Genomic DNA, 10,795 nt, shown 5'->3' with positions numbered 1-10,795 from the left:
GAAGTGCATGATTGCAAACAACTCTTGCATTTTTCAAGATTTCCTTGGCCGTTTTGGATGCATTCGGATGTTTCTAGATGAGGAGCCACCTGGGACCCTTCGCCGACGCTTTTGTGAGCTGGAGTAGTCCTTATCCAATCAAATCAAAGTAAATAAAAAACAAAGAAAGTCCTCATCCAATCAACAATCGGCTCCATCCTCTCACTGTCACCGGGCCCAACTTGTGCATCAGGCTGGACCCACCCCTGATATTTTCCGGTGACTATCTTCCTCTGCATCTGGGTCCCACCACCTTTCCCTCCCCCGCCTTCTTCCTTCCTCCCCAAGACCGCGAGAAAAATTCAGCAGCAATCGCAATTCGCAAGCTCGAAGCTTAAAATAATCTCTTGTAGACGCCTCTGGAAGGTCAGCAGCTAAACCCAGGTAACCTCCAGTGCTGGAGCCGTACTCAACCCTAACCCTAGCCCCCCAATGGCGGCCGGCGGCGGGGCTCCGTGGGCGGAGCGCGCGCGGGTGGTGGGGACGCAGATCCGCAACAGGTTCCGCGTGGCGCCCGTGGACCACCGGTCGCTGTGGCTGCGGGCAGACAGCCGTGTCGCTACTGAGGCGGTCCGGCGGTGGTCGGATCGCGTTCGGGCCCTGCTTCAGAGGGACCGGGGCGCGGATCGGAGCTCCACGTCGACGGAGACGTCTCCTGAGGCGGCGGCGAAGCCTTCGTCCAGTGCTTTGAGATTCTACAGAAAGAGAGGTATATATAAGTACGGTTTTTTGCACTAGTTTGGTTCAATGTTGGTTCGAACTTCGAAGTGTGTTCACTTCAGTATTGTGATGGTCGCTGCGCGTAAATGTTTACAGCTTCGATAAACATTTAGTATCAGTTTCTACTATTTTTTTTTAGATAAGGGATAAAACAATATCTGCCCTCTACATCCAAGGACGTACACAGCCAATTATTACAATGTTTGGGATTAGAAAGGAGTAAAAGCAAACCATGGTATGAGACATTGACCAGGACTCTAAAGTAAACAATAAATATGTTTCCATCCTTTATTAGAAATCTCTAAAGCAATAGTCTCTAATCTCTTGCTTATCGAAGATAGGATGTTCTTGGTTTGCTCATCACGCTGCAGTGGGGCCCAAAAGCGGAGCCAATACGCTCCCCTGATCAGTTTCTACTATTGGAACTGCAACTAGCCAACTACGCAAAATTTGGTTGCTACAACTGTTTTAAGTTTCGATTATGATCTCATGATAAAATAAAAGGAGATCCTACTGATGAGTTATTGTTATTTACCAGTGGGCAAAGAAGTCAATGGGATTGAAGACTCTGTTATTTTTCGTTCGCTTCAAGCATTGGCTGTTCCTCTTATTGGCAATGCATGCTATGTTTTTATGCATGGCCTTAACTCTGTTCAGGTATCCTAGCTAACAAGAGAATACTTGAGTACTCTGGTCTACTTGTTTCATTTTCTCTAAACTCTGAGGATGTGCAGGTTTATGGTGCAGAAAAGCTTCATCAGGCATTACAAGGGAGACCTAAAGGCAAGGCTCTTCTAACGGTATGTATTATCTTTATTGTAACACGTTACTCTTATGTGTATCCATGGGAAGTAAATCTAAAGGTTTTCAGCTATGCTTCTAGTCATGTATTGTTTTATCTTTGTAATTTTCATTTTCAGGTCAGCAATCACGTGGCAGCAATGGATGACCCCTTCGTAATTGCCTCCCTTCTCCCACCATCTGTTATGCTGGAAGCACAAAAGCTGAGATGGACACTGTGTGCAACTGACCGTTGCTTTACAAATCCAGTTTTGTCTACATTCTTCAGGTCCGTTAAAGTGTTACCTGTTTCTCGTGGTGAAGGCATCTACCAAAAGGTATCCATCTTATTGTTATCAAGTATTTGACTGTGTGGTCTAATTTTTTTAATGCTGATGAGCCGATTTATCCATGTGATTCATATTTTGGAAGCATCAGTATTTTAATTTAGTGAGTAGCGTCATCTTGGGAGTTGTAAAGGGCAGAGATACTCTCATGTGCCTTCACTTGTCATTTGTTCCTGCTATACTTCTGGGGAGTAATGATGGCAATACATAATGAAATTCAACACCCACCAGGCTTTGCTACATTTTGAATAGGGAAATTGCAACAAGTGAAGGTGTGCTATTGTTTTTAAACAATTATCATGTGGATTTGAGAATTCCTTGGTCTAATGTAAGTAATTGGATGAAAAGCATAACAAAGTCACTGGTAGTTAAGGTACTATAGTGAACCCCTAAGGTTATATATTGGTATTCCTTGCTGCATGGGTTTTACACACTTCCTTTTGCCCTCTTCTCGTTTATACAATGTTGATTAATGCCTTCATGCTTTGAATATCATAAGTCATCTTTTTTTCTGATCTAAAATTATGGAGTATGATTGATTACATTTGAACTATTGAGTTGGATGCATCACTGGATTTGTAGTCTTTTTTCTTTCTTTGTTTAGGGAATGGATATGGCACTTTCAAAACTTAACAGTGGTGGATGGGTTCATATATTTCCTGAAGGAAGCCGTTCAAGAGATGGAGGGAAAACCATTGCTCCTGCCAAGAGAGGTGTTGGAAGGTTAGAAAATCATTTCCCTCCTATACTGTCCTTTTTCTAAAAGAATATTGGACCACTGATCACCAGCAGTTTGCTTCTGTCTACATAGCAAAACCTGCACTCCGCTTATGCATGTACATTCCAAACTTGTGTTTTAAGGTTCTTACTTATTGACCAGTTGAGTTTTACTCAGTTTGATTGCCTCTTGTTTTACCAGATTGGTAATGGATGCTGACAGCCTTCCAGTTGTTATACCCTTTGTCCATACTGGGATGCAGGATATAATGCCTGTTGGAAAACGCATCCCCAGAGCAGGGAAAAGGGTGGGCCCTCTAACCCACACGACCCATCAAATGCTGTCATAAATTATCCGCTAAATCATTTATTTGATTTTGTAGGTGATTGTGGTTGTGGGTGACCCAATTAACTTCGATGACCTGCTCATTGACAACTGTGATGATGCCCAACACATCTCTAGAGGTATCTTGTATGACAAAGCAACAGAAAGAATTGGGCAGCGTTTGCAGGAACTGAAGGTTGAAGTTGACAGACTGGCTGCAGAGCAGCAATCCGAGCTCCAAAACCACAACGCGAGTGATGACGGATACCGGCTGTGGCAGCAGGTCGATTGGGAAGGATTTGGCATAGGGAGTTCCATGTTGTCATCAGAACCTTCAGCTATCCAAGTTCCATCAAAGGAAGCTGAGCCTGAACCGCACCTGGAAGTGGAACAAAGCACGTCTCCAGCCCCAAGTGCAGCAATCTCTCACAATGTTGCTGTTCCACACTGGTTCCAGCGTCACGTAGATCCTTCTGAGCTCATGGGGTTCGCTGCACGTGGCCTGATCAAGAATGACAAATTCTTTGAGGAAGGTTACAGGGAACTCCAACAATCGGCTACTACTATGAACACTTGGTGGATTTCTCGTGCCAACAATGCTGCACACCGATGGAGCACTGCTTGACTGAGGCCACACTTTCGCCCTCCCTTTGTACATAGGTTGCGGGCAGTTTTGATAGACTCCAATTCTCTCTTTCATGGAGTTGGTGAAAATTAGGGTTATGTGTCGACTATACAATGTCTTACAGAGGTGGGCGTATGATTGTACTTTAGGTAAATGTCAATGTCATCCTCCATCTACACTAGAGGAATGAGCAACACGATATTTCAAGTTATACGAGACCTCGAGGTTTTAATACACGTGTAGCAGATCATGGACCAAAGGCCCGACACAATAGTCTGTTACTGAAGTTCTGCAGTTCATCTTCGGCCACCTGTTCTTGGGGCGGCACATTTGGGGCGTTTTTTTTTTTGCACCTTTTTTTCCCCATTGATTGAGAGGGGGAAAATACCTTTTTTTCCCATTATAAGAGGAACGGAGGTACGAAAAGTTTTTCATTAACAGGAACTTCCGTGACTGTTCAGATATTTACTTTTTCAGTGGTTCAGCAACGCTAGGCATGAATTCAAATAAACCAAAAACTGCAAAAAAAAAAAAAAACTGAACAACTCAGTCGCCATAAATCTTGTACTTTTGCTTGTTTTTCTTTTATTTTAAAATCGTTTATTTACCAGAATTTATGGCAACGGTACTTTTGCGTCTTTTCCTTTTATTAGTTTAGATTATTTTTTAAAAAAAAATCGTTCATTTACCAGAATTTATGGCAACGGTAGAAAGGCAGCAGAATCAATCACAAGCTCCCCAACGTTCACCACGCGAGTTTGAACATTTCATAGCCGTTAGACACAGCCGCACATCCCCCACCCTCCGCATTTAAAATTTCCAACTCCGCCTCATCTCCTTTCATTCCCCATTCTCCACAAGCATCAATCTCCGCCGCCGCCGCCCATCCTCGAGCACCATTCCCGCAACCGCCTCCGCCTCCGAGTCCGACTCCAGCGAGCGAGCGCGACCAGCGACAGCGATCCATGGCCCTCCGCGCGCTCGACAACACGATGCCCGCCGCCGTCGAGGAGCGGCCCAAGAAGGTGGCTAAGGTGGGCGTCCCCGCCGCCGCCGCCGCCGTCAAGGCCACCTCGCCCGGGAGCGGCGACAAGAAGAAAAAGAAGGGGAACGACGAGAACTCGGCGCCCAGGGCCACGACCGCGGCGGCGGAGCAGGCCGTGGAGTACATCCCGTCGGAGGAGCTGGCGGCGGCGGCCAGCCCCAAGGCCAAGGCCGCGGGGCTGGTCGCGGACCTGGACTCCAAGGACTGGGTCAAGACCTGCGAGGCGCTTAACGACGCGCGCCGCCTCGCGATCCACCACCCCGCGCTCCTCAACCCGATCCTGTAAGTTTGATTTGCTGTTGTTACATTCTCGTCCGATTTCGATTTCGGGACCTTTTTTTTCTCACACGTTTTGTTAATTCGCGTGGCTGATCCGGCGGCAGAGAGAAGGTGGTGCTGGCGGTCGTGAAGACGATGAAGAGCCCCCGCAGCGCGGTGCTCAAGACGTCCATCATGGCCTGCGCCGACATCTTCAGCTCCTTCGGCAACCTCCTCTCCTCCGTCTCCGACGACGCCTTCGACAAGCTGGTATGTGCCGTGTCGCGCTCGCACCCCCACCCTCAAGGGACAGTTACAGATCCCAGCTCGCAGCAGCTGACTGACTGATTTCGTCTCCGTCGGCAGCTGCTCCAGCTCCTGCTGAAGGCGTCCCAGGACAAGCGATTCGTGTGCGAGGAGGCCGAGAAGGCGATGCGCGCGATGGCGGCGTCGATGCCGCCGCTGCCGCTGCTGAAGAAGCTCAAGGCGTACGTCCACCACGCCAACCTTAGGGTCAGGGCCAAGGCCGCCGTCGCCATCTCCCACTGCGCCGCCCGGATGGTAGGCCACGCCACGCGCAGCAGCTGCTGCTCTGTTCAGTATATATCGCTCGATTTCAGAGACTCAGAATTCCGTTTGTTGGCGTGTGCGCAGGACATCGAGGCGATGAAGGAGTTCGGGATGTCAGCTCTGCTGCAGGTGGCGGCGGAGCTGCTGAACGACCGTCTACCGGAGGCGAGGGAGGCCGCCCGCGGCGTGGTTTCGTCGATGCACGCGGCGTTCGCCAAGGATGCCGCCGCCAGTGGCCAGGAGGACGACGCGGCCGCGTCCTGGGAGAGCCTCTGCTCGCTCAGCCTCCCGCCCATCTCCGCGGTGGCCGTCGCTAAGATCACCGCCTCCTCCTCCTCGTAGTAGCCACGCGTGCTTTGCTGCGTTGTTTGAGCTCGTCGTCCGGTTCGGTTCAGAATCAGAAAATGTAGCGCTGCGTGAGTCAGAGTGAGTGACTGAACTAGCCTAGCCTTTTTGCTAGTTTGTCGCTGCTGCTGCTGCTGTAGCGGCCGAGTTCTGTTGTTTGTTTCATTGCTCATTTGTTTGTTTCTACTCCATGCTATCTCGCATGGTTACTTCTGTTTATCCATCCCTTTGTGTTACACAAGTAATAACATATCAATTCACATGGCTTACTGGTGTGTTGTGTGATAACGTGAAGTAAAACTTAAAAAGAGTCTGAATCTGAACACATAGACTCATAGAGGAGAAGCGGATATGAACAGGGCGAAAATTCAGGTTCAGAAATAGACAGGCCGGAATTATGTTTGTCCAATGTTCGCTCAACTTTCAGCGTCTAGGCAACGGAGGTCTCCTGTAGTCCTATACTCCTATGTGTGGTTTGACGCGGTTTTTTTCCCCTTAAGGGCATATGCCCTCACTCTCTTACGATGTGTGTTTGTACACTTCTCAAAGCGAATCCAATGGGTGGGAGAGTGAGGGCATATGCCCTCAAGGGCAAAATAAACTTACCCGTGGTTTAAGATGGGGTCAGAGACTGAGATGGGCACTCACTCAGCTCACGCTCATCCAGCAAAGCAACCGAACACCCAAGCTTCTCTCAGTCCTCAAACCTGTCGCATCCATCTGAAAACGACGTCATAATTGTCCTTGCCGAGCAATCTTCCAAAAGATGAGAAAAAAACTTGTGCCTTCACCCCGAAATTCAAAAAGTTTTTAAGATTCTCCGTCACATCGAATTTTGCAGCACATGTATGAACCATTAAATATAAATGAAAACAAAAACTAATTACACAGTTTATCTGTAGATCGCGAGACGAATCTTTTGATCCTAGTTAGTTTATGATTGGACAATATTTGTCAAATAAAAACAAAAGTGCTTCAAAAAAAATTTCGGAAGGCCTTAGGAGTAAAACACCGAGGCACGTTCGTTTCGTTCGTTCCCCGGCCTGTCACTGCCAAAGTGCCCAGTGGGTTCAATCATTCGCCGTGTGAGAGTGAGAACCAGCACGAGCAGCAACATTCGTAGGCGACCAGCTGATCTGCGGCTGATTGCTTGCTTCAAGGAATCGGAATCCTCCTCCAGTCCTCCTCTCTTATCCAAATATACCACTCGTGAGTCCGTGACCCGTCTGCGTCACGCAGATTGTCTACTTCCACGAGCGTCCATGGACGGGAGCAGCAGCAAGGTGGTTGAGCTCAAGCCGCACGGCGACGTCGCGGAGGAGGACCCCGCCCGTCGCGGCGGTCCGGGGACGGATGAAGCCGATGACAACGAGAAGGCGCCTCGCCGGAGCAGGCGGGTTGCTTCCCTCGACGTCTTCCGCGGCCTCACCGTCGCGGTAAGTACACCTCTCTCATGGCTCATGGCAGCCAAGTTATTGGCAGCACCGCAGCAGTGGGAAGCAAAGCAAGGTTTCTGAAATTGTTCACAATTGCAAGCCACGAATTGAGCGGTGGAGATACAAATGTTTGGAAATCATAAATTGAGAATTCGTATTGGAAATCTGGGTGCCTCTGAATGGTCTGAATGCTGAGTTGTCTGTCACTTGCCAGCAGTGTTCAGTGTCGTTTATGTGCAGCTGATGATACTGGTGGACGGAGCCGGCGGCGAGTGGCCGGTCATCGGGCACGCGCCGTGGAATGGCTGCAACCTCGCCGACTTCGTCATGCCCTTCTTCCTCTTCATCGTCGGCATGGCCATTCCCCTCTCCCTCAAGGTCCGTCCGTCCGTCCATCCCATCCATGTTGTTCGTCTCACGTTCATCCCTGTCCGCATCAAGTCTGAATTCGACACCGATCAACTGAAAGCTGCTGACTGTTGTCACTGTTTCGTATTCGTTGGCCTAACCTTTTTCTTGTCTTGGGACAAATCACGAATGTAACAGAGGATCCCAGACCGTGGCCGAGCCGTGAGAAGAGTAGTCATAAGAACACTGAAGCTGCTCTTCTGGGGCATCCTGTTGCAAGGTTATCCTGCTTCGAATCGTGAATGAATGTGCTTTGCAAGTCTATAGGCTCGTGCAACAAAGCTGATTAGCAAATGGTGAATGTGTTTTGTGTTCAGGCCGTTACTCCCATGCTCCGGACGAACTGACTTATGGAGTCGACATGAAGCACGTAAGATGGGGTGGAATCCTCCAGGTACAAATCTGAATACTAGTAATTTTTTCCTCGTCTCTGAGCCTGAGAAAAAAAAATGGGGGGATGTGTGCTATCCAAAATAATTTGGTTTTTGCTCCTGCAGAGGATCGCTCTTGCGTATTTGGTGGTTGCAGTTCTAGAGATTGTCACAAAAGATGCAAAGATTCAGGATCAGTCAAGTTCAGGTTTCTCTATATTCAGAATGTATCTTTCTCAATGGTATGCGAGGTTTGGTTTTCTTTCAAGTTCCGAAATTTTCATTTAAACACGCTAACAGTGTGCTGTGCTGTGTCCATTTGCAAGGATTGTTGCATGCTGCATCCTAGTGATCTACCTGGCCCTTGTCTATGGGATTTACGTTCCTGATTGGGAGTTCAGAGTGCGCAATGTTGACAGCCCAAACTACGGGAAAGTGTTGACGGTACGTGCTTCCTCCAGTCTGTGATTGTGGACTTTATTTCTCGAGCTTCAAAAGTTAGCTAATTAGTAATTACCATTTCTTTTTAATTTTCTGAAATACTACAACTCATCTGCAGTGTTCACTGATGTTTAGGTGACGTGTGGTACAAGGGGGATATTAGACCCTCCTTGCAACGCTGTAGGTTACATTGACCGCAAAGTCCTCGGCATCAATCACATGTACCAGAAACCAGCATGGAGAAGGCACAGGGTTTGTGTTTCCTGACAAAACAAAGCTTTGCTGGTGCTTACTGTTATTTTTAGCGCTTAATTCAGTTGTACTACTACTATGGTGGTCCATGCAGGCCTGCACTGATGATTCCCCACACGAGGGTCATTTCAGAAACGATGCCCCGGCATGGTGTGTTGCGCCATTCGAACCTGAAGGGATACTAAGGTAACTGTCATGCTACAACATCTGTTGCCGTAGCATATTCAGAGTTAAGTTCTTACAGTAGCGGTAGTAAGCAGTAACTGAAAGTGAAGGCCTGAATTGGCCTGCTGAATGGGATTCCGCATTTACAAATTCAGGTTAACAATGTTGCTTTTGTCGATTCCGCAGCTCACTCTCTGCGGTGTTGAGTACGATAATCGGTGTTCACTATGGGCATGTGCTTGTCCACATGAAGGTGTGATATCACCTCTCATTTACAGCTCTATTACGGTGTGGTGTCAGAAAGCAGAGATTGCAACACGTTTACTGACATGTGGTGTTATTTCTGAAATTCCAGAGTCATACAGACAGGCTGAGGCAGTGGGTAACCATGGGAATATGTCTTCTTGTTCTCGGAATCATTCTACACTTTTCACATGGTATAAATAAAAAACATACATACAAATGACTCAAGTGTCATCTTTCATATGAGTTAGCATACCTGAATTCCGCTTAACAGGCAGCTTTTTTACACATTTCCTTGTAGCAATTCCACTAAACAAGCAGCTCTACACATTCAGTTATATCTGCGTCACTGCTGGGGCTGCCGGAGTCGTCTTCTCCGTACTCTACTTCTTGGTAAATGCCGTATCCACGATCCCGTGCATTCAGTGTCTGAATTAAGATTGCTTAGAAAAACCATGGAGAACGCTTGCTTGCAGGTTGACATCGTGAGCCTGCGCTACGTCTTCGCGCCGCTGCAGTGGATCGGCATGAACGCGATGCTGGTGTACGTGATGGCCGCTGAAGGCATCTTCGAGGGGTTCCTCAACGGGTGGTACTACGAGGGCACCAACAACACTCTGGTACATAATAAAAAGCTACTGATTTCTTCAGTTGAGTTGATGAGAACATGCAACTGACAGAAGCTTTTGTGTTGGTTTGCTGCAGGTTTACTGGGTGAGGAAGCACGTGTTCGTGAAGGTGTGGCACTCCACCAGGGTGGGCATCCTCCTCTACGTCCTCTTCGCGCAGATCCTCTTCTGGTCGCTCGTCTCCGGCGTCCTCCACCGCGCTGGTCTCTACTGGAAGCTCTAGCGAGGATCATACACATAGTCACATACACAGACAGTAGCATTAGCATGTTCTTGTTTGAATCGTATTGGAACTGCACATGATACCTCAAACTCAAAATCAGATGTATATTTACAAGCGAAGTCAGTGTCTCGGTTGTCGGTAGTAAATCACATGCCTGAATCATACGACTACTACAAATAGTCTGGCAAACTGTCACTGTCAGGATCAAAGGTCATCGAGTCATGCAGATCCCAGTAATCTGGCGGGAGAAACTGCAACTGATCGCGCCGGCACACCGGGCACGTCGACGCCTTGTGGAACCACGGGGAGATGCACCAGGGGTGGAAGCTGTGCGTGCACCCCGGCAGGTCCGTAACCTCGTCCGCTTCCCGCGACATCTCCTCGAAGCAGATGCAGCACGACGGCGCCTCGCCGCCGCCGCCGTTCCCGCTCCTCCCGGCCAGGCCACCGCCGTCGTTCTCGGCGCACGCCCGCAGCAGCGCCTTGGCCTCGCAGTACACGAACTCGAAGTGGACGCTGATATCAACGATCGCCTCGAACGTGGCGCCGCCGCCGCGCTGCACGGCCACGGCGAGGGCGCGCTCGACGCCCCGGGGCACGGCCTCGTCCCAGTACGCCGGGGTCAGGTAGCGGTACTCCTCCTCCTCCCTGAGGCTGTGCTTGATCGCCCGGCCGATGAGGCGGCGGCAGTCGTCGCCGCTCCGTAGGTAGTTGGCCTCGCCGCCGCCGCCGCCGGAGGAGGAGTTGTCGTCCAGGGCCAGCCATATCTCCCTGCTCATGCGCCTGGGACGGCGGACCCGCTCGCTCCGGCCCCCGATCCCGAGCCACGTGTGGCACTCCGTCATTGCCAGGCGCA

At 49.3% G+C, this 10,795-nt stretch overlaps 2 protein-coding genes across 3 annotated transcripts; both read left to right on the top strand.

Moving 5' to 3' along the window:
• Positions 97–3,862, top strand: LOC110433399 (tafazzin). Of its 2 annotated transcripts, XM_021455418.1 has the most exons (9): positions 615–748; positions 899–994; positions 1,101–1,212; positions 1,298–1,416; positions 1,494–1,559; positions 1,680–1,877; positions 2,491–2,609; positions 2,806–2,911; positions 2,987–3,862. In XM_021455418.1, the coding sequence occupies exons 2-9, from the start codon at positions 992–994 to the stop codon at positions 3,551–3,553; spliced, it is 1,290 nt and encodes a 429-aa protein (XP_021311093.1). In that variant the 5' UTR covers positions 615–748; positions 899–991; the 3' UTR covers positions 3,554–3,862. The 2 variants fall into 2 exon arrangements, with proteins under 2 accessions (XP_021311092.1, XP_021311093.1); XM_021455417.1 differs by lacking the exons at positions 899–994; positions 1,101–1,212 and having other exon boundaries at positions 97–748; positions 2,987–3,852.
• Positions 4,362–10,101, top strand: LOC8057796. The gene is made up of 18 exons (XM_002458987.2): positions 4,362–4,880; positions 4,982–5,126; positions 5,223–5,417; positions 5,511–5,767; positions 5,912–5,918; positions 6,788–7,207; positions 7,448–7,585; positions 7,754–7,835; positions 7,933–8,009; positions 8,113–8,228; positions 8,313–8,430; positions 8,563–8,679; positions 8,774–8,865; positions 9,031–9,097; positions 9,200–9,281; positions 9,389–9,480; positions 9,564–9,707; positions 9,793–10,101. Exons 1-18 carry the CDS (start codon positions 4,519–4,521, stop codon positions 9,937–9,939), a joined length of 2,658 nt encoding a protein of 885 aa, XP_002459032.2. The 5' UTR covers positions 4,362–4,518; the 3' UTR covers positions 9,940–10,101.

The sequence above is a fragment of the Sorghum bicolor genome, chromosome 3 (assembly GCF_000003195.3).
Source record: "Sorghum bicolor cultivar BTx623 chromosome 3, Sorghum_bicolor_NCBIv3, whole genome shotgun sequence".
Classification (NCBI taxonomy): Eukaryota; Viridiplantae; Streptophyta; class Magnoliopsida; order Poales; family Poaceae; genus Sorghum; species Sorghum bicolor.
Note: the sequence above shows the minus strand (reverse complement) of the source record. Positions and strands in the feature narration are given on the sequence as shown.

Excerpts from the sequence above, each read along its gene's own strand:
- LOC8057796 (XM_002458987.2), top strand. The coding sequence starts at position 4,519 with ATGGCCCTCCGCGCGCTCGACAACACGATGCCCGCCGCCGTCGAGGAG. Across the intron at positions 8,010-8,112 it reads GATGGGGTGGAATCCTCCAG|AGGATCGCTCTTGCGTATTT; the intron begins GTACAAATCTGA and ends TTGCTCCTGCAG. Across the intron at positions 9,708-9,792 it reads AGGGCACCAACAACACTCTG|GTTTACTGGGTGAGGAAGCA; the intron begins GTACATAATAAA and ends GGTTTGCTGCAG.
- LOC110433399 (XM_021455417.1), top strand. The coding sequence starts at position 472 with ATGGCGGCCGGCGGCGGGGCTCCGTGGGCGGAGCGCGCGCGGGTGGTG. Across the intron at positions 1,417-1,493 it reads ATGGCCTTAACTCTGTTCAG|GTTTATGGTGCAGAAAAGCT; the intron begins GTATCCTAGCTA and ends GAGGATGTGCAG. Across the intron at positions 2,610-2,805 it reads GCCAAGAGAGGTGTTGGAAG|ATTGGTAATGGATGCTGACA; the intron begins GTTAGAAAATCA and ends TTGTTTTACCAG.